Source organism: Pelodiscus sinensis, chromosome 1, assembly GCF_049634645.1.
Source record: "Pelodiscus sinensis isolate JC-2024 chromosome 1, ASM4963464v1, whole genome shotgun sequence".
Lineage (NCBI taxonomy): Eukaryota > Metazoa > Chordata > Testudines > Trionychidae > Pelodiscus > Pelodiscus sinensis.
The window spans coordinates 102,433,779-102,456,476 of record NC_134711.1 but is presented as its reverse complement, the minus strand read 5'-3'; the positions used below and the strand labels follow the sequence as shown (position 1 = coordinate 102,456,476).

At 45.5% G+C, this 22,698-nt stretch overlaps 1 protein-coding gene across 1 annotated transcript in view; it reads right to left on the bottom strand.

Moving 5' to 3' along the window:
* Window positions 1–22,698, bottom strand: part of TMEM178B (transmembrane protein 178B) — a 350,667-nt gene that overhangs the window by 235,432 nt on the left and 92,537 nt on the right. The window contains exon 2 of the mRNA XM_006133377.4: window positions 15,337–15,450. Coding sequence (XP_006133439.1) covers window positions 15,337–15,450 — 114 coding nt within the window. The remainder of the gene's footprint in view (window positions 1–15,336; window positions 15,451–22,698) is intronic.

Genomic DNA, 22,698 nt, shown 5'->3' with positions numbered 1-22,698 from the left:
CATTAACAAGCAGAAGATCTGAGTCACTGTGCCAACTTGCTCCATGGACTCACCAGGCCTGGGAGGAAGTCAGCTGTGTTTACTTCCTGGGGATTGGGAAGTAAAGGCCCATGGTCTTTTCTCTAGTAATACTTGTTAACTACTGTGTTAGTATCACAGAGGAGCCCCTAAAAGAGATCCATCCAGATCCTTTGAGAGTTAAGTTGGACTTAAGTGAGTGCTTTAGTAATTTTCAGAGCCTAAAATGGAGAATAATGATAATATGCTACCACAGAGGCAATCCGAGGGTTAGACCAGTGGTTCTTGACCTTTTTCCATTTGCGGACACCTAAAATATTTCAAATAGAGGTGCAGACCCCTTTGGAAATCTTAGACTGTCTGCAGACACCACCACTCCCGTGGACAACTTGTTGAAAACCATTGTTCTATGATAACTACCACCTCTCACGGACTCTTTAGACATAGACCACAGAGCACAGGGTAAAGACCACTAGATTAGATCACTCATGCTTGTAAAGTGCTTTAAGATCCTAGCAGGCAAGTTGCTTTCTAAATAAAAACATTACCTCCATTTTATTTTAATTCTTCACTTTCCCTGATGATTGTCCTCCTCCCCACCACCTCAATCTTTTGCTTCTCACATCACAGTAATTTTTTTGCAGGTGGTTTTGATGATGCCATATATATAGGATTATTATGAGCTCACAAGATGAGTTTATGGAGAAGCAGCAGCTATCATTCCAATGAACATGCCAAAGCATAATGGTTCCTTTTGCTTCTGACAATAGGCTTGGCCATATAAAAGTTCTATGTTCAATGCCAATGTCCTTAGTAATAATGAACATTCAAAGAAACATACAGAGGAGAGGACACAGGACCATAATTGTCTCCAAATAAACACAATATTCTAAGCATTTTTGGGGACGCATCAGATACTTATTTGTAAGTTGAAGCTCTCTAAAGCAGTCTGGTGACAATTTCTATCCAAGTGCACAGAGAAAGGAAGTCAGTTTCCATAGCAATTCCACAGTCATTTTACGACCAGATGGAACACACGTCCCATGTTCCCAAATGCAAAACAGAGCTGTTCATCAGCATTGATGTGAAAGGCCTACATAGCAGGGGAAGAAGAGCCTAGTGGCAGCAGCAGAGCCTGGAAGAAAACAGACAACACTTTCCCCCCTTTTGGCCCAGTTTATTCCAAAGTATAAATTCAGGCCAGTGACACACAGAAAGGCTGAACCAGAAGGCTCAGAAATACATAGCTATTGTGGTATGGAGGATAGTAGAGCCCCATGAAAGAGAGGAACAACGGTCTTTGGAGAGAGGGAGGGATGTTTTATCTCACATCTGATCCAGAAGGCCCATATGTGATACAGTATGAGTGCTGGAGGGGACACACTTCAGCATTTTGGGTTACAAACAGTCTGGGCTTCATGTAGCATTTGCCTACAGTTCCTGCTATCACTAGGGGGAAGGGTTGTTCGTTTTTAATCTTTTTAGACTCAAACACCTTTCTACATGGCCTCTGGAGGAGCCCAGTTCTTTACTTCCTGCCCTAAACAATATGATGCAGAAGATGTCTAAATGCCTCCAGGACTGCAGTCCTGGAGGCAGCTCAGCCAAACAGAGGTACCTTTGGGGTGGCAGTGCTCTGAAGCTTTCTAATGGCTGTATTATTTTGTTTAATAGAACATGTGTTTTATAATAATAGATGTTTTATAATATAGGGCATACACATGCAAAAACAGTGAATAAAAATATTTTTAAAGGAAGAAATAAATGAGCATAGCACACACAGCCAGTTAGACCAAAAGGTTTCAGCTACAGAAGTAAAGGGCAAATATAAAACAGCAACATACTAGAGTAGTTTTTAAGGGGTATTTCCTTATGCAACACAGTTCTATCAGGGTACACTACTTCCCCATCCTACATTATTTGTCTACCTGCCTTCCTTAAAACAGGTTTGGGATACAAATGGCTAAATCACAGGACTTGGACTTAGAAGACCTGAGTTTTATTCCTTGTGTTGCCACTGATTTCTTGTAAGACTTTGGGCAAGTCATTTAACCTCTTTGGGTCTCAGTTGTACAGCTATAAAATTGAGGTGATGATATTCATAGAGACCTTGAGAAGCTTAAATCATAACATTCACAAAATATGTTGAGATTCACAGAGAGAAGTGTGAAGTGGTGTCTTAAACAGTAGTGTTGGTCTCATCTGCTATTTTTTGTAGACTACTGTTAGGACACAGAAACACCAGAGTATATGAAGACCAGATTTTCTAAAGGTGTCTAGTTGCTTAAAGAGAAAAATCGGTGCCTTAGTGGGGTTTATAAAAAGTATGTTGACAAGTTAGATTCCTTAGTGCCACTAGGCATTTATCTGCATGTATGTACCTAGAGACCTTTGAAACTCTGGCCCCAATTGTCCAACTGATGGAATACACCTGCCTTCAGTAATGGCCAACACAAAGGTTGCTAGGGAACAAGTCGGATCCTAGATGCTCTGTTGCTTATCTCATTGCAAAAAGCTTTCTGATGGCTGACAGTGGCACACCAGTCAGCTAGAAGGTGGTTGTTTCTGCTCCACAGGGAGATGGAGCCAAAGGAGTAGCTACATTCCAGTCCCCCAGAGAGAATCTGTATGCTGGTTCTCATTCCCCAGCTGCACTAGAGATGGGCACAGCTGGTACACAAACTGGACACATTGTTTTCCCTAGTGATTTCACTGCAATGTGGCTTTACCAGAATTAGGTCTCCAGAAGTTTAAGATAGGAGAAATATATAAGGTCAGATCTGCATCTGGTATAAACTGACATAGCTACAGTTACTAACACCAGCCAAAGATCTATCCTGTAACATCCAGTCATATGACTATTACTATTATTGGATATACCAAAACAGGGTGTGATTTTGAACCAGCTTAGTTAAACCGGTACAAACCCTGTGTGGACACTCTTATTTTGGTTAAATCAGACTTATTTTGGCTTAACTTAAGTCTGCTGGGAACAGATTTAAGCAAAACCAAAGTATGCCACTACCAAACATACATTGAATTTAATATTAAAATAAATAGAACATGGACTGGTGTCCTAATTTGATTATTTATTTTTCAGATTTAAGTCAATACAAACTTCAATTAAAAATATTAAATGAATTTGCCAAAGATCTTTAGAAGCTAGGGACCCTACTGCAGATTTCCTCTCCAATTTCTTGTGTAGTACACAGGGCCTTAATCACAGAATGACATTTGGTAAATAACTCACAAAGCCCCAACCCTATCACCATGCTTGGATTTTCCCGAATTTGATGGACAAAATGTTCTTTCCCTTCTCTTCCCAGCTAGTACAGAACAGTCATTTTGTTTAACTGGATGAACATTTATCTCCTGATGGGGGAAGCTGGCAAATCTACAGTCACACTCCTGCCATTTCTATTTAAAGAGACTGTTGAGAGAAACTGATTACTGGGAAGTGAAGTTCTTTTTCCTCTGGCTCACGCGGCCACAAGCAATCAATTTGAATCAAAGGTTCCATCTTGAAAATCCCCAAACAGAGTTGGAAAAGAAGCTAACATAAAAAATGAAGAAGTTGGCCACAGCCATTCTTCTGAGTCCAGCTTTTCACCTGGGTTCTTCTGGTGCATCACTCGAAACACAACTATTGGACTGTATGCTTCACTATGCTGACTGCTGTCACTGGAGTCCTCTGCATCAAATGAATAACCTTCTCCCACCCTTGAACAGGAATGTGCTGGGAAGTCTGTTATGGCTATCAGTCTGAGAAAAAATGGGCTACTGAGCATCACTAGGGCTCCATTTATCCCTCACTCCACCACTTAACAGTCTGTTATGAGACCAAGGAATGCTGCAGCTAAGGTAGCAAGAGCAATAGAATTCCTTCCTAACTCTAGCTACAGCAGTCTTTTTCCTGCCTGCGGGGAGGGGAGGGGGCGGGGGAGAGGAGAGAGGGAAATCATAGCATAGTGATTCAGAGATGGCAAGGGAGGCAACGGCTCTGGCTAAGGCAAAGAGTGTATTTTGGAGCAAGGTTAGCACTCGGATACTTTTTAACTCTTTCCCCTCTACCTCTATGAAACCATGGAAGGAGTAAAGCAGCGGTTCTCAAACTGTGGGTCAGGACCTCAAAGTGGATTGCAACACCCTTTGAATGGGGTCACTAGCGTTGGCTTAGACTTGCTGAGGCTGAAGTTCGAGCCCCACTATCCAGGGCCAAAGCCAAAGCACAAGTGGCAGGGCTCAGATTACAAGCTCCCCACCTGGGGCTGAAGCTCAAGCTTTAGCTTTAGTCAGCCCTACTTGGAGTGGTGGAGCTTGGGTTTTGACCACCCCAACCCACCCAGGGTAGTGGTGCTCAGGTGGGCTTAGGTTCTGCTCCCCCTTCCTGGGGTCACCCAATAATTTTATTGCCAGAAGAGGGTTGCTGTAGAATAAAGCTGGAGAACTCCTGAAGTAAAAGCACAGGCAGTCATACGGGGGATCTGACAACCTGGGAAAGGTGTGTGTGTCGTGCGGGGAGGAGGGGAAGCTCCATGCTCCCAGAAGGAGTGGGGCCTTAGGCTGAAGAGTTGGGGCCAGGAGCCCCAGGCCCCTTAGAATTGCTGGGCCCTGGGACAATTGCCCCCTTTGCCACTCCTCCTCCCTGTTGGTAGGCCTGTAGCCATAGCACAGTCTTCTCCCATGCAGCTTTGTCACTCTCCCTCAGCCCAGACCAGGACTCAGTGGGGGAAGGGAGCTCCAACTCTAGTCACTTTTTGGCTTCTTTGCCTAGTGCTAACTGTGGTGCTGGTTTCAAAGATGTGAAACTGAACTGAGTCTAGCAACTCCCTTCCCATACCTTACAGGCATCTGCAGTAGCTGGTGTTCTTCAAGAGGGGTGTCCCTGTGTGGGGCTTGGTGCTTCTGTGCTTGAAATTGGAACCTTTTAGCAGCGGTACCCCCAGGTGCTAGCGCACACACACGGCATTGCCCGTGCCACAGAGAACGTTCCAATGCGCATGTGCCGTCAACCGTCCCTCAGTTCCTCCTCTACCAGAGAGAGATGATCCAGCTCCAAAGCAGAGGCAAGAAGGGTGGGTTGTGGAGCGCCTATAGGGACATCCATCTGGAAAAACACTAGTTACTACAAAAGGTGAGCAACCTCCCTTTTCTTCTTCGAGGAGTGTCCCTATGGGCACTCCGATGTAGGAAACTATGGAACAGGACCCTAAGCATCTGGAAGGAGGTGCTTTGAAACTGACCGGTGGACGGCGGTGAGGACCAAACACAGTACACTGTGAAACGTAGGGGTCTATAAAATAATGCTTTGTAAATGCGTGTGTAGAGGCCCATGTTGCTTTTCTACAAATGTCCTTGATGGGCACGTAATGTAGGAAGGTTCTAGAAGTGGCCATTGCTCTGCTGAAGTGTGCCCGCAGTTGGGTCGGTAATGGCACCTTACTGATACTATAGCAATCTTAATACAATTTGTTATCCATTTCAAAAGTCTCTATTTTGAGATTGCATGACCTTTGGAGAGATCTGCTATGGAAACAAACAGTCCAGGAGAACACCTGAACTGTTTTTTTCTAGCTAGGTAAAAGGCAATCACACACCAAACATCCAAGGAGTGGAGTCACGCTGCAGTGGCATCTGGATGACGCTTTTGGTGAAAAACAAGTAAGTATATAGGTTCATTAAGGTGGAAGTGTAAAACTATTCTTGAGAGAAATTTTTATGTGGACTTAATACTACTTTGTCTTTGTAGAAGGTCATAAATGGTGGATCCGCCATGAGTGCTGCCAGTTGGCTGACCCTCCTTTCTATCATGATTGCTAATAAGAAAAAAAGCTTTTCTGGAAAAGTGGGTCAGGGAGCATGTTTCCATTGGCTCATACAGAGGGAAAGTCAAGGGGTAAAGGACAAGGTTGAGATCCCAAGGTAGCAGTGTCTGCTTTATTAGGGAAAAGGTATTATTGAGACCTTTTAAAAATGTCTTTGTGGTTGGCTGTGAGATTGTAGTATCACTGTCTACGATCTCATGCTCACTTGAAATAGCCACTAAGCGGACCTTTATTTATGAGTTGGAGAGATTCTGTTTCTTTCATGAACGAAGGTATCTAGGACCATCATCAGCTGTGTTGAACAAGGCAGCAGTGTTCTGTGGTTTGCTCACTTAGATAAACAGTGCCATTTCTGTAAATAGGCCCTTCTTGTACTCTGTGACAATTCAGTATTATAATGCAAACTTCCTCCAAACAGGTCTGGTCTTGTGTATTCATCCCTGGAGAAGCCAAGCCTTGAGGTGCACTTTATGTATGTCGGTATGAAGAACTTGACCCTGGTCCTGAGACAGTATGCCCGGCCATTGTGGAAGAGGAATCAGAGGAGCTACTGACAGTTGAGACAGGCAAAGGAACCAGGTCTCCCTGGGTTATGCAGGTGCTTTCACGATGACCCTGACCCTGTCATATTTTATCTTTTTGTATGACTTTGCCAAGGAGGGGAAGAGGTGGAAAAGCAAATAGAAGATTGAGACATCAGCTAATCATCATGTCATCCCCGAGGGAGCCCCTGCTCAGCCCCGCCCTGAAACAATACTTGGGATATTTGGCATTGTGTAATGTGGCATATAAGTCTGTTTCTGCAAAGCCCCACCTGAGGAAAATGGTATGTTGGGCCTGGGGATGTATCTCCCTTTCATGCTTGTGATGAAATAGGTGGCTTAATTGGTCTGTGGTGACATTTTGTTTGTTTGGGAGATATACCACTCATCTGGTGATCTGGTGGTGAATGCACAACTGCCACAGTGCTATTGCCTCTTTGCAGAGGCAGTATGATCTGGCCCCACCGTGGCAATTTACATAGAAAATGTAGGTGGTTTTGTCGGTGAATATTCCCACAGACTTGCCCTAAATTAAGGGGAGAAAATACTCGCATTCTTTTCTTACTGCAGGCTTCCAAGATGCTGATGTGCAGATTTGAGTCTGCAAGAGTCCATCTTCCCTGGATGCTGTGACCAGTGGCCTGTGCATCTCAGCCCTCCAATGAAGCATCTGTAGTTATAGGTATAGAGGGGGGTGTTTGTTGGAAGGGAACACCTGAACAGAGGTTGCTTGCTTGTAACCACCATGTTAAGGATTCTCTGACCTTCTTTGTAGGACTTAGTTGTTTGTATACATGGTGCTTGTGAGTCCGAAAACGTGTGAAGCCACGTTCATAGATATCTCATATGCAGCCTAAAGTGAGGAACCACGTATGTAGTTGAGGACATGTGACCGAGAAGCTGGAGGCTTTGTTTGGCAGATACTGTGGGGCTGTATGTAACAGTCCTTGCTAGAGCAGCTAGTGCATGGAACTTCTGCATTGGTAGTCACTGCTCTGCCTGTATGCAATCCAATGTGGCAGCTATGCACACCAACTCCTGAGATGGAGTGAAGTGTGACTTGTGTGTTGATCTGAAGTCCCTGAGTTCTCAACGGTTGGAATATCCTTGTGAAAGATTATATGGCCTCTTGGTCTGTAGGCACTACAATCAGGTAATCATCTAAGGGAATATTACTATGCCTAATTTTCATACGTGGGCCACTGCTATGGCAAGAATCTTGGTAAAGACTCTAGGTGCCGAGGATAGGCCGAATGATAGGACATGGTACTGATAATGTTGATCCTTTAGTGTGAATCTCAGGAACTTTCTGTGTGAAAGCTGAATTGCTATGTGAAAATAAGCATCCCTTATTTGCCCTATCTGGAGAAGTCTGAGAATCTTGTGTTGTAGCAGGGACTCATGAGAGGGGTCCCGAAGAGGGACAGGGAAAAGGATTAGGAGGGAGGAAAGATCTGGAAGGGTATCGTGAGACCTTTTGCTATGACTTCCAAGGCCCATTTGTCTGTTGTGATGGTGCCCCACGCATGATAAAAGGGCTGCAGACCGAACAGTTGTTGGAAATGATATTGAACTCTCGACCAGATGTTCAAAACATTTGCTGGCTGTTGGAGGACTGGGATGTGGCAGTTTTGCCTTGAGGCTGCCTATGTTCTTGTTGCCTCTGTAGCCTCCTAAGGTCATAGCTTTTCTGGGAGGAGTATGAGGATGATGCTCTGCCCCGAGGTGTGAATAGCCAGTTCAGTTTCATTTTGGGCTGGGTAACATACATCCCCAGGGTCTTTAATGTCGCTCGAGAGTCTTGAGTGAGTGCAGTGAAGCATCTGTGGCAGTAGAAAACAGCTTCTGCCCCTCAAAAGGCGGGACTTCAGTGTTCTGCACCTCTCTAGGAAATCCCAAGAGGTGCAGACAGGAGACACGATGCATGACCGCTGACATGGCCAAGGAATGTGAAGCAGTGTCCGCTGTGTCGAGGGACTCTTGCAGTGCTATCTTTGCTATGAAGATGCCTTCATCTATAGTGGACTGGAAGAAAGATTAGTAGTCCTCAGGCAGCTGCTCAATAAAGGTTTTAATTTTTTCAAAATGGCGGTATGTGCATTTTGCTAACCATGCCACACAGTTCACTATCCTTATCTGAAAGGAGGCAGAGGAATAGGATTCCCTGCCCAGAATGTCCAGTCTCTTCCATTCTTTGTTCTAAGGAGTGGATTTGTATTGTGTTTGCTTACCCCTATTGTGGGCTGCATCAAGCACCGATGAATTTGGTGCTGCGTGGGTGAACAGACATTTAGTCCTTTTAGCAGGAATGTAATACTTCCTGTCAGCTCTTTTTGATGTTGGAGAGATGGAAGCTGGCATTTGCCACAGGATTTTTGCAGGGTTCAGTATGGCCTTGTTGACTGGCAGGACTATTTTCGATGAAGATGAGACCTGTAGTAAGTTGGTCAGTTTGTGCTGAATCTCAGAAACCTCAACTAAAGAGATGTCCAGAGTATTTGTCACTCTTCTAAAGGTCTTGAAAAGACATGAAATCGTCCTCCACTGTTGGGGGAAGGAGCATTATCAATTCGTGAAGAGAAGATTAGGAGACGTGTGAAGGAAGCAACGTGTCTTTCTCCTGGAAGTCATCCAGATTTTCCATCTTCACCTGTGTGATGTCTGATCCTGTGGCTGTCGATGGCCTGGGGACCACTGACTGAGGTCTAGGTGGTGCCAGCAACTGTGGCGCAGATGCTTGAGCTTTAAGAAGGCCCATGGATCCCATCCCTGCCAATGTTGTAAGTGTGGAATGGGAGAGATTTGCCACATTTGGGGCTGAGTCAGCTGTTGTTGTTGCTGTACCGGGATGGTTGGTTTTGGAGAAGAATGTTGTGGGGAGCAGGTCATCTCCTCCTCAACATCGCTGTCACTCGAAAAAGGAGGAGCCGAGCTTGATGGCACTGCAAGCCTGCTTGGTCCCTCTAATGTTGGTGTGTAGTCAGCAGCCTTAGTGGAGCGAAGGTCGGTACCACTGATGCAGAGGGCTGTGGTCACTGTGGTACTAGGTCACCCCATGGCCTCGATGTAGTCAGTACTGGGGAAACTTTGGTACTTGGAGCCAGTACGAACTTTGTTGGTGTCTGTACTGGCGGCTCCCATCAGCCCTTCGCCGCACTGTGATGCAGCGGTTTGGGTACCAGTTTTGTTGGTGCTGATGTCAGTACCAATGGCACAGTGGCAGTCTTCTTTGGTTTGGGTATCAAGACCACAGGGCATGTGTCTTTAGTGGTCACTGACCCTCAGGGTTTATCTGTACCAGATTTCCCGGCACCTGCTCATCCCCGGAAGCCTGTACCTTGAGTGAGGAAGGCTTGTGTTTAGGGGGTAATCTCTTCAGTAGCCTATCCAGCGAGGGTGAAGTGTGCTTTTTCTTGGCCGTAGCCTCCCTCAGTGTGGATGGTCCTTGGTTGGAAGCTGCTGTTGGGGAGGTCCAGGTTGGAGTGGTCTGGGATGCCGGTTCCAAAGATGGCCTATCTTCTCCATAGCAAGGAGCTTGAACAATAGCTCCTGTGCTTTCAAGGACCTCGATGAGAGCGTCTTACAATCATGGCAGGTTTTGGCAAGTGGCCCTGCCACCGAATACACTGGGCATGCCCACTGAAGATGGGAAATAGACATTCTGCATGTCAGGCAGTGTTTGCATCCTGGCAAGCCTACTCTATTCTAACAACAATGAATTAGAGACTTTTTTTTTTTTAATAACTAACAACTAACTGGGGAGGAGAGAAGAAACGATGAATAGAAATAGGATCTAAACTAACACTAATTACTACTATAAGTACACGATCTAAGATCTAACATGGAGCACTGCTGTGTTCCAACCAAACAGAGTGGTTGAGAAGGAACTGAGGGTTGGTTGATGGGGCGCGCGCGCGTCGGCACATTCGCTATGGCGTGGGCAGTGCCGCACGTGTGCACCAGCACACAGGGGTTACCGATGCTAAAAAGTTCTAATTTTAAGTGCAGGAGCACCATGACACCTACAGTGGAGCATCCACAGGGACACTCCTTTAAGAAGAACAATCACTTTTGGTCTCTGTTGTATTGCTTCTCTTTCCATGGCTTCAGTCCAGACCAGGCAATAGTTTCTCTGTCCACCACAAAATATAATATTGAGTCTGCTGATAGCAGCTACCAAAAACAAAAGCAGGAGATATACACAGCTATATAAGACTACTATTATACATGAAGCTCAAGTAGATGCTACTTCCTGGATTGATTCAGGATGGGTTCAGGGAAGCAGATCCACTGGGAAGAAAAAATTGTAAAGATCTTTTTTGCTTTTCACAGTTTACCAATTTCCTATTCTCTTCATCCTTTGCCTCTGAGACAATAATCCTAAATGTGAAATCCGCAAGAGTAGGTCGGTGCTGCCCTAGAATGTTCACTATAAAATCATTTCTTCATTGCTGAACCAATCCCTTTGCTTTCAGGTATTATTTGCACCTGAATATTTGTGTGTTAGGTAATAGAATCATAATTCTCATGTAGAGATCTTTAGTGCTTTACAAACAGTAATTCCTTAGAATCACACCAGCCTCCACTGAAGTGTCACCACATCTGGGGTGGAGCTGTTTAACAACGTACAGCACTACTAAACCATTTAGGTCACGGACTGAAGAATATTGTAGCCAGTTAACATTGCAGAGAAAATATAGCAAGACAGTCCACAATTAATGAACCTGAAATTTGGTCAAAACATCATCACTAGTTAAGACTAAAACCAGGAAAGATTCTGGTTTCACAAAACACCTCTTTCAGAATTTTGATTTTGTGTAACCACCACCAGGCGGATTTGTACCTGGGACCTCTGGAGCGAGTATAGGAGCCTCTAATCTCTGAGCTAAAAGCCATCTGCCTCCTAGCCCATGCTGTAGAGGTCCCTTGGTCTTAACTGTTGCTGTGGTCTAGGTACCACTTTCATTGCTCAGTAACCACACTAAGGCTATGTCTACACTGGCGCGATCTTGCACCAGAAATATGCAAATGAGGCTAAGCATGGAATATCACCGAGCCTCATTTGCATTCCTAATGAGCCGCCATTTTTGCAGAAGAGGCTCTTGCGCCAGAAGGAGCTGTCTACACTGCCCCTTCTTGTGCAAGAAAAACTCTCTTGTGCAATGCTGCTACACTGATTATTTTCAGGAATAACGGCATTGCGCAAAAGGGTTTTTCTTGCGCACGATGGGGCAGTGTAGACAGCTCCTAGCACAAGAGCCTCTTCTGCAAAAATGGTGGCTCATTAGGTATGCAAACAAGGCTCGGGATATTCCTCGCTTAGCCTCATTTGCATATCTCTAGCGCAACAACCCGCCAGTGTAGACATAGCCTAGGTGTGTGGGTTACATTTGCACAGCCAAAATCTGACATGGTTCAGATCTGGATCCCAATTTATGATAATCTCCACAAAGTGTAAGCAGGGAGATAGATAAATGACACCAGTTTGAGTCCATATGACATTAACACCCCTTTTCTAATAAAAAGGAACATGGGATCTTTAAGGCACATGAAGGATCAGGGTGCTGGTTTTATAGCTCAACTAGACAACAGCAACTAAGCCACACAAGGCACCGGTTCAGGACGAACTATGGATATATCTAAACAGCATGACTGCAGCTTGTGCAGACATACCGGAGCTAGCCTTAGTCTAGCAAGCTCAGATATCAGAGCTGTGTAGCTAGGGCACAAGGTGCTCCCGTGTGAGCTGTATCCATCTGCCAGGTACCCTGGGTAATATCTCACAGGGCCGGCCCAGACTTATGCAGCTTCACTGATCTGGTACCTTGAGCTAGATAAAAACTAGCTTGGGCATGTCTACTCAACTACACTCCCATGCCATGACTGCAGTATAGACATATTCTCAGACATATTCTGTGATTCATCAGTCCATTTCTCAAAGGCACCTGGAGTGCGGTCGGCCAATTCGCCGCGCACCTGGAGCCGGCTCGCCCCCCCCCCCCCGCCAAGTGCCTGGCACCCCCTCCAAGTGCGGGCCCAGAGCACGGGTGGCCAATTCGCGGCGCTCCCGGGGCCGGCGCTCACCATGTGCCTGGGGCCGGCTCCGGCACCATGCATGCGCCACATGCCCGGGGCCAGGCCAGCCCCAAGCACTTGGCGGGCGCACACAAATGCCCCCGTGGGCGCCATGGCGCCCGCGGGTACCGTGTTGGGGGCCACTGGTCTATAAGGTGCCACAGGAGTCCTCGTTGCTTCTGCAGTTCCTTCCTGGAGCTCAACCCAGGCAGACCTCTGGGCTGATTGGGACAACCAGAACCTTGGACAGCTCCAAGTGGGCACTGGGCTCTTATAGTTAAGCGGATCTATATCATGCGGCTAAAGGCTAACAAGGGACAACTCTACAGAACCCGGACAGGGGAACTCTGCAGCAAGGCCCTAGAGAAAGGCTGGATGAAACGGCATCCCAGGGAAGTGGCCCAGGGACACAACCATACCTACGACTTTGAAACTCGGCAGGTATCTGCTACATATATGGTTCCTTGGGCGGAGACCCAGAAGAGTGGGCAGGCCTGGGTCCCCCCCCCCCCCAACCTCCTGAAAACCACACCCAAGAGAGGGGGTAAAAGAGGGGGCCTGAACTTTGGCCATGGACTAGACTTTGACTTGCCCACGGACAGGCAAGTTAAATATTGCAAGACCCCCTTCAGCCACCAAGGGGCACTTGCACTCAGGTCTGAATGTGTTACACAGCCCAAAAATAAATTGAGAAGGCATTTCTAAAGAAAGCTTTTCTAGTCACTTCCCTCCTTTAAAGCTGAAAGTTTGTCAATGAATAAGGTAGCAAGGCACAAACACACCTACCTCCACATTGTAAATATACCTATGGCATCAGTTCATTGTTAAATACAGTGACCTTCCGGCCCTCCTGTGCCTATGCATTAACCCAACAAATCCAATATTTTGGAATGTAACGCCACTGCAGAAGACTAACTGATCTGTAGACAACACAGATTTCTTAAAGGGTGCCTTTCCTTTTCTACCTTTGTTGAGAGGGACACAGATTTGTACTTCAATCATATACATCTACCTACCTACACTTTATCTGATTCATGGTGCATCAAGAAAATCTAAGTCAGGAATATGCACACAATCACATTCGCCTGCCCACACATACTTTTCCTGTACCTTCCACAGTAAGGAAATAAACAGCCTCACCCTGAAAGTGCCTCAGGCCAAATCGGATATGTAAATGTGTAAACACTCTGTGTCTAGACTGCCACTTCAGAGAGTGGAAAATGTGCTACTAAAGATTCCAGTCAGCTGCTGACACACTGCATTCTTCCACAAAGTTTAGCACTAGAACAGGAAGAGGAAAGCACTTAAAGGAGTTGATATAACCAAACACATCAGCAATTACACTTCAGTTGAAGGAAAATAACATGTAAATCCTCACAATGACCCATAACCCTAAACATTGCTTAGTTAAAGATTCATTTTTATAAGACAATATTTACTGCATTTATTTGCAAGATTCCCAGAAGCTGGTGACAGAAAATAGTCACTGCTGCTCAAAATAGAGGAGAATTTCCAAAGTACACCACACATACCAATAAAATCATCTAGTAATTTAAAAGAGAGAACTTTCATAACACCTTCAAGAATTTCCTTAAAATTTGCCTATATCTGACTAATAGTTGGACCCTGAAGCATCTGACAGGGTCTGGCCTTAGAAGTAAACAATGTTTTATTGCCTTCTGCCCTCCCACAGGCTGGGAAAGGCACTCAAAAACAGCCACACTATTGTTCTTGGCAAGGCCACTCAAAGCTAGAAGAATGCCTGGAACCACATTTATTTCTCAAAAATGAACTGTAACATGAGTTGTGGGTCTCAGCATCTCTTACAATCTGTCCCCAAAGTAATCCTTCCTCATTTACATCCTCTGAAAATTTCAAGGAACTGAGAACTGTTTGCATAGAGTTGGAAGAATTCTGGGCTTCCATCTTCACTTCTAGATCTGTCAGTCCTTCCCCATGTGACAAGAAGAGTATGCATTCCTGTTGGCAATTTCCCTTTCTTGTGAAATCCTAGTTCTTCCATTTTGTCAGTGAAAACCCTATGTCCATCCATAGGTGCTGGAACTAGAGATACAGGGAGTGAGGGGGAGGGTGCCACAGCATTGGCATTAATTGGTTTCCATTATATAGAAGGTTTACAGTTTGGTTCAATGGCTCTCAGAACCCCCACTATACAAATTGCTCCAGTGTTCCTGGGTCCATCCCCAAACCTCTAAGGAGGAAAAGAATCTGTAATACCAAGACTACATCTCCACGAAATTTCATCTCTGTCATGTCTTACAGCTTCAGTCACTGCTACAAGCTGATGGACAATGGCCTCAATTATCTCTGGAGGCCAGACTCCTTCCCTGTGCCTTTAAAGAGCTGAATTTATGTTTCTGAATTCTCAAAGGCAAGCAGCATCCCTCAACAGTGCCTCTCATCCAAGAGATATGGATGGAGGATAGAGCCACATATTTCATGACAGAACCCAATGATTTCTGCTATGGGCCAGTATTGAATCTTGCTAGAAGCGGGAAATTCTGCAGCAGCATAAAATGCATGGAAAAATGCAAATGGAGAAGATTTATTGAATTAGAAGTTACAAAATTGATTATTTTATTCATGTTTAATTCAATACTAACCTCTGCATATGAATGTATCCCTCCACAACACACAAATTTAATGCTTTCATGCTAATGCAGAATTTCCAGTCAGCCAAAGAAACACACAGCGTTGTGAATACTAGCAGCAAATTGGCTTATATGCCATGACAACTATCTACACATGAGATGTCTCTGGGTGGGCTGCCTATCAAAGCCCCATGTCACATTTACTGGTTACTCTTGCCCTTTATGTGCACACTAGGGGAAAAGAGGAAAGATGGAGACACTTACGCAAAGCGTGCCATTCATCCTGGCGGATTGTCTTGGTAATGTTGTAGGTGAGGTTCTTGGGAATTGTTGCTGAGGAGTAGTGGTACTTGATGTATGTGCACTGATCAATTGCTCCTGTGATGGGCATAAAGAAAAATAAACAAAACATTGTTAAATAGGAACAACGTCTTTCCCAGTCACAGCTCTTTCCCACCAAAAATAAGAGTGAGAGCCATATTAACTCCTTGGGTAATACCATTGAATCTAACGGGGTTGCTAGGACTGTCTTTGACTCCCTCGGTCTCTCTCACTTACAGATAAGGAAAGCATACTTTTTTTGCTCTGTCCTTCAATAATAAAAAGCATAACCTAGCAGGTTCAAAATTATATATTAATTATGCAAAACAATTCTCATATGCAGGGCCATCCCAATGGGGGAAGTGGCGGGAGTCCTGAAGCAACCCAGTGCCCCTAGCACAAGGCCTGGGGCAACATCCCCCCACCCCACCAACCTGCTGCAGATCCCACCCTGCCCTTCCCTCAAACTGCACCCCTGCTCCATCCCTGCCCTGCTTCCTTCCACCCTACTCCCAAGCAATAGTGGCAGGGGTTGCCCCTCCCCACACACTCACCACATGGGCAGCGGGAGCTGGAGAGGCCTGGCAGCCTGCTCCATTCCACTCCTCCTTGCCCGTTGTGCACCACTTCTCTGCAGCAGTGGGAAGCAAAGTGCCCTGGAGCCAGAGCTCTCTGCAGCCACTGAGAAGCTGAGTGCAGCAGGCTGGGAGAGTGTGGCATATCAGAGTGGAGCAGAGCAGACTACCAGGCCGCTCCAGCTCTCCTGCCTGCATGGTGACTGTGCGGGGAGGGGCAACTGCCGCTGCTGCCCCACACAAGGCCCCATAATCCCTTGGGTCCCTCCCATGCATAGAACTGTTGAGGCAGCCACCACAGATCACCCAAAGCACGGGGCCAAGGCAGCCATTCTAATTCATCCTATGGGCGGGCTGGTTCTGCTCACAGGATTTTTTCCCCTGGCAAGAGGAAAGAGACAGGTGACAGCCACTCAGCTTAATAGCTTCAGAGGGGTAGCCGAGTTAGTATGAAACAGGAAAAACTTAAAAGACAACTCAGCTTAATGTACCTCTGGCAGGTGCCCAGATACCATGGCGATGCACATGGTATTAGAACCAGAATAGAAAAGAAACAACATGCAGTTGACCAAAAACACCAACAGACTTCAAACTCAGACATGAACATATCCTGCATTGTACTCCGTTCATCATGCAGCTGAGATTTCATCTGCAGTCTATGGAAGGCAGCTGTAGATGGTACTAATTTTTTTGTTCGATTTGATGGAGATACCAACTTTTCTTTTTATAGCCATTCCCTTCTTCCCACCGTAATCCCCACTGCAAGCTTTGGTCTTCTGAGGAACCTCATCTCAGTGAAGATAATGCCTATGGAAGCAGTGGATTTGCGTTAGCCACAGGCTCCCTGCCACTGGTCCATTAGCTAGTGTTTGCTTCTGGTCAGAAACATGTAGACTAGAGTGAGCCCTGCATGGATACAAAATTTCTATCCACATCTGTAAACAATGACACACAGATACTTGTATCCACACCTGTGGATATGGATATCCATGGACATACAGCAGATAGTAGTTTGATGATGCAAAGATGGTTGCAATGCCAACAGGGTTTCCTAGCATCCCTATCAACCTTTCTTTCACCAGACCATTGCTAAGCAATTAGGGTCTGATGAAAAGCCCACTAAACTCAACTTTCCTTTGACTTACATGAGCCTTAGGTCAGGGCCTTACTAAGTAGGTATTTTCAGTGTCATGGACTATGCTCAAGTCACCAAGAGGAGAAAAGACAAAGACTTTTCTAATGGTTGCTTCTCTGATGATACTCATTAGAGGATAGCGTGATACATTAAATTAAAAAAAAAGAAACCATACACCAATAAAGGAGAAAATTATGCAACCCTATATGGGAGGCAGGAAAGGAGCACCCACCATTAGTGCCAACATAAAAGGCTTTAATACATGATGCCAAGAACCCTGACTTTCAGCTCCAGAAAATTAAAACCCTTTCACCATTTGCCTCTGAAAGTCTAGGTTTCTAGCTACTGCAGGTCATAAATGTTACTTGGCACAAACAATCCACCATGGATTCAGAGTGTGAATAGAACATTATGCAACCAAATTATTAGTTACAACCCAGACTGTTAGTATCTTCTGAAGTGACTGTAGCACAAACATTGGAGGTCCTCACTGTTTGCTTTTCTTAAGTGTTCTTCGCATTCTGCCTTTGACAGCAATTAGATTAGACAAAACCAAACATTATAGGGAAAAAAGGCAAAATATTTACATATGTATCCGCCTGCCCTGACAGCGTGATGGGCTTCTGTGCGTGCCTGCACCATCTGGGCACCGAATGAACGCCCAGAATGAAAGTTTCAAACCAAGAATAGTATTTTTTAAAAGCTATCATGGAAAGATCTTCTAAAAAAATTGCAGTCTTCCTAGTGATAAACTTACATCTTCATGCTAATTTGGAAAAAGCTCTCTACTCGCTTTTGCTCAGCTATGTTCATGGTTCAGAAGCTTTGACAGAAAGATGGAAATTGTTTATTTGTCTGGAAATAATCTTCATGTTATCAGATACCTATCCGGACAGAGGACTTGCCTAGAGCAGCTGCAAGGATCACAGATCCACAACTGAAAGAAAAAAAAATAGTGTTCCATTTGATAATGTTTTTAAAATAATATAATCAGCACTAATGGACTGTGCTAACTTCCTGTGAGAGGCATTGAGAATTAGTGGCTCTCAGAACCTTGCAGCATCAAACCCTAAGGTGAGAAAGAGACTATGACCTCAATTCAGGTGTCAATGGGATTTAAGCACGTTTAACTGTTTTCATGAACTGAACTGTGTTCCTCAACAAAGGCCTGTGTTGGCTGTGGTAATTGTTTAACTAAGATATACAGCATTTAGGAGAAATAAAATGTGTCAGTAGTTAAGTGAGTGGAATACCAATTCCTCCTATGCCTACAGAATTTAAAATACTACAGTAAATTTAGTTCAGAATGTCAGAACCTGTGTTTCCTGTAAGCTGAGCTCATGGGCCGCTACCCAAGAGAGATTCAAATGCCACCCAGCTAATTTGCAGAGTGCCCATAGTGCCAACAGACAGCAGCATGTGTTTCTATTGGTTGGTGGTCCACATCTGCACATGCCTCAGTGCACAGAATATTTATTCCATGCATAGATGGAAAAAAAGAGGGAATATTGGTCAAAGCCACATTTAATTGACTGCTCAACACACCAGAATTATTTCAAATATACAACACTAACAACTGGTACACCACACTCCCTGTGGAAATGTATGTGCTACTTGGTGACTGCCTTTTACTGACCACCACTCACAGTTGTTTGCAGTGTTATAACCATGTTGGTCCCAGGATATTAGAGAGACAAGATGAGTGAGGCAGTTTCTTTGACTGCATCAACTTCTGTTGGTAAGAATAAGCAGCTTTCAAACTACACAGATCTCTTCTTCAGGTCTGACAGACAGGGGATATGAGCTGTAATAAAGTACACTCAAGCTTGGTCAAATGTATAAAAAGTTTCCTGTTGCCAGAGACAAGCTCACATTGGCACTCTGACTTTGCCTGCTCAAGTGTCAGTGTCAGGAACACCCCGGCAGTCAATGGAACTGCACGGATATGAAACCAGGGAGAGGAGTCCTTAAAGTTCCAAAAGGGTTCCCTTTGTCCAGGTCTCTAAACACAGTCAACAATTTGATCACTTTGTGACACCAGGTTTAAGAGAGATGGTGCCTTTCACCCCCAGAGAGGGTCTAGCTCGCAAGCCAAATATGGCTCACTGGGGAGCCAGATGTGGCATTTTTTAAGCTTGAGCCCAGCCCCACCTCACTACTCCCACAGCAGGGAGCCCATGCTGGCGCTACAGCAGGCCTGGGCAAAATAATCCAGCCCACGGACAAAGCAGAGAACCCCCAGGCAGCCTCCCATCCCCTCATGCTACTCAGAAAAAGTGGCTGCGGGGCTGTTTGTGTTTCATAAACTGTGAGCCAGGAGGGGAAGGAGGCATGGTGCTTCATGGCTGCTCCCACCCCCAGCACAATCCCATTGGCCAGTTTCTGCCCAATGGAAGCTGCCTGTTTCAAGAACAGACAGCACACAAAGGATCAATACTCCTCTCCCCTCAGGCTCTGATTCACACAGCACATGTCCCTAAAGCCTGGGGGGCCGGGGGGCACAGCAGGCTCCTGAGAAACATGCTGGGCTGGAGTCTCACTGGTAAGTCTCCCAGCTAAAGCCTGCCTCTGGCACCCCAGCCCCTCCTTTTCCCCCAGCCCTCTGCCTCTCTACCTCACATAGTCCAAACCCTCTGCCCACTCCTGAGCCCATACCTCCTCCCAGACCCTGCACCCCAATCCTCTGCCCCAGATCACAATCCCCTCTTACCTCAGGTCACAAGCCAAACCCTTCACTGTAATCCCCTGCCCTAGGTCACAATTCAAACTCCTGCACCCTAATCCCATGCCACTCAAACTCAGTGGCCAAAAAAGTTCCAGACCCCAAAAAAGCTTTGGCCAACCCAAAAAAAGCTCCCCACCCCTGCCATAAAGAAAGGCAATGTTGAAACCTTGTGTGTTGGACATAATTTTTTACTTAATTTAAGAATGAAGCCTGGCCAACAAGTCCCCATTTGGGGCCCAGCCCCCAGCTAACCACAGCGTTGTAACATTCCTGCACAACCCCCCCCCCCCCACACACACACACACAGCAACCCTGAGCCCTTCATACACCGGAACCCCCTGCCCCAAGCCCCTCACAGCCCCATATTCTGGAACCTCCACATCCCCCGTCTCCTGCCATGAAACTCCTGCACCCCCCCCCCACACACAACCCTGTGCACTGAGCCCATCATACACCCCTGCCCTCAGCCCCTCATATACCCCAACGCAGATGTCTGCACCCTCACAGCCCCAGTCCCCTGCCATAACACTCCTGCACTCCCCCCCACACCTCCAACTTGTGGCCTGAGTCCATTATAACCCAAAACCCCCTTCCCTGAGCCCTTCATACACCCCAACCCAGACTCCTGCACCCCCACATCCTCACCCTACTGCCATAAGATTGACAGAAGACAGACTGAATGCAGGCATGAAGTTGGATTTGACCAGTTATGATGTAAACTTCAAAGAAATGCGCAAAAAGATGCAGCAGCAGAAGTCACAATATATAAAGTCTATGAGTACAATGTTTCATTTATGCTATCACTCATTATGTTAAACTGTATATTTTCATTCATGCAAATAGGCATTCTTATACAGCTCTTGGTTGACCACTGTTGGTTCTGAATGTTGATGCAGTTTGGCTCTGGTTTGAAAAGGGTGCCAACCCCTGGTCTAGCTCATAGTACAAACTACCAAGTCCTCTGAGCACAGCCATCCTCTAGGGCCCTGGGAGGATGATTTTCACCATAACTGGGCCCAGAACTACATACCTCATGAAAGGCTTCCTGAAAATCCTTGCACTGTCATCTAACTGTGGCTTTTCTTTTCAGAGAGAAAAGAGACTTAACCCTCTCTTTTCCCTCTACCGAGTTTGGCATCTCCAGCCCATCACATTGATGCACAAAGATTTAATACTGCTACAGCTCATGCAGATTCACATTCAGGTCAAGTGGCTGGGCCAGGGCTGGATTTACAGGCAAGTGACCTAGGCAACTGTCTGGAATCCTGGTGGGGCGGTGTGCAAGTACTGGGCCTGGCATGCTATTTTTGTGGTTAGCAACAAAAGGGAAAATAGGATGTTTGAAGTAACATGTTTCAGATATTCCCGATGTGGATTCCTTTTTCACTAACCTCTTAGAATGTTCTGGATCTTCGTACAATCTCATGGAACCTTCCAGACTTTCAGATGGCTACATTTACCTTGAACCTCCTAGAATGCTATCAGCTGTGTCTTTGTGGGGATGCAATGGAGCCGGGAGGAGTGGGGGGTGGGGGGAGGAAATGCCACTCAGGGTATGTCTACACTAGCCCCCTAGATCCATCTAGGGAGGCTAATGAGGGCGACTGAAATTGCAAATGAAGTGCAGGATTTAAATATCCCACGATTGATTTGCATGTTCCCGGCCAGTCGCCATTTTATAAATTGACTAGCCCGAAGTAATTGCCCGCGTCTACATGTGGCAGTGAAATGGGATTCTGATTTAAAGCCCCTAAATCAAATTAGCTGGTAAACCTCATTGTAGGAGTAATATCAGCTAATTCGAGTTAGGGCTTTAAATCGGAATCCCGTTTCACTACCGCACGTAGACGCAAGCAGTTACTTCGGGTTAGTCAATTTCTAAAATGGTGACCATCCAGGAACATGCAAATCAAGTGCAAGATATTTAAATCCCGGGCTTGATTTGCAATTTCGGTCGCTCTCATTAGCCTCCCTACATCGATCTAGGGGCTAGTGTAGACGTACCCTCAGGTAGTAAGGAAAGAAAAAGTAAAGTGAGGCCCCGCTGCAATATTATGCACTTTTTTTATTAATCAGCATACTATATACAACACAACACACAGAAGAAATCAAAGAGGTGCTCTTAACAGTAGAGACTCATAACAAAAACAAGCTTCCACTTCCTCTTGGCTGTACTTTACAAAAACCCAACAAGCCACTTATAATGCTCATTTTGCTTCCTTTACAGAAGGAAAAGGAAAAAAAAATTATTTCAACTCTGGGACCCTCAATTCATCTAACAACAGTGTCAACCTATCCAGCCACACTCTTAGCCTGGCAGAAGAATCTTCCCTATCTCGGAGACTCGCTTTCTGCTCCACCACCCCCACAAATATGATTCAGCTTTGTGGCGATCTAGAAGCCTATTTTCACTGCCTTCATCTTAAGAAATATTTCCAAGACACCATTGAATGCCGCACTGATCTGCCTTAGGATCCCCCTGCCAACCCCACAAGAGGAAGACCTCTATTGGACCCCTCCTGATGGTCATAAAGAGTCTTGAATTCTACACTGATTGTTTCCGCAAATGTGCACAGGCAGACCTTGTTAACAAACAGCAACACGTGACATATAACCTCAGCCATGCAGAATGCATTTCTATCCACAGCCTCAAAAACAATTCTAACATTATAATCACAGAGGTTGACAAAGGGGGTGCTGTAGTCAATATGAACAGAACACATTATGAACAGGAGGCTGCCAGACAACTCACCAACACCAAATTCTACAGGCTTCTTTCCTCTGATACCACTAAAGAATACCAAAAAAATAGACCATCTGCTCATGAAACTCCCTGCTACAACTCGGGACCAAATGTATACAAACACAAA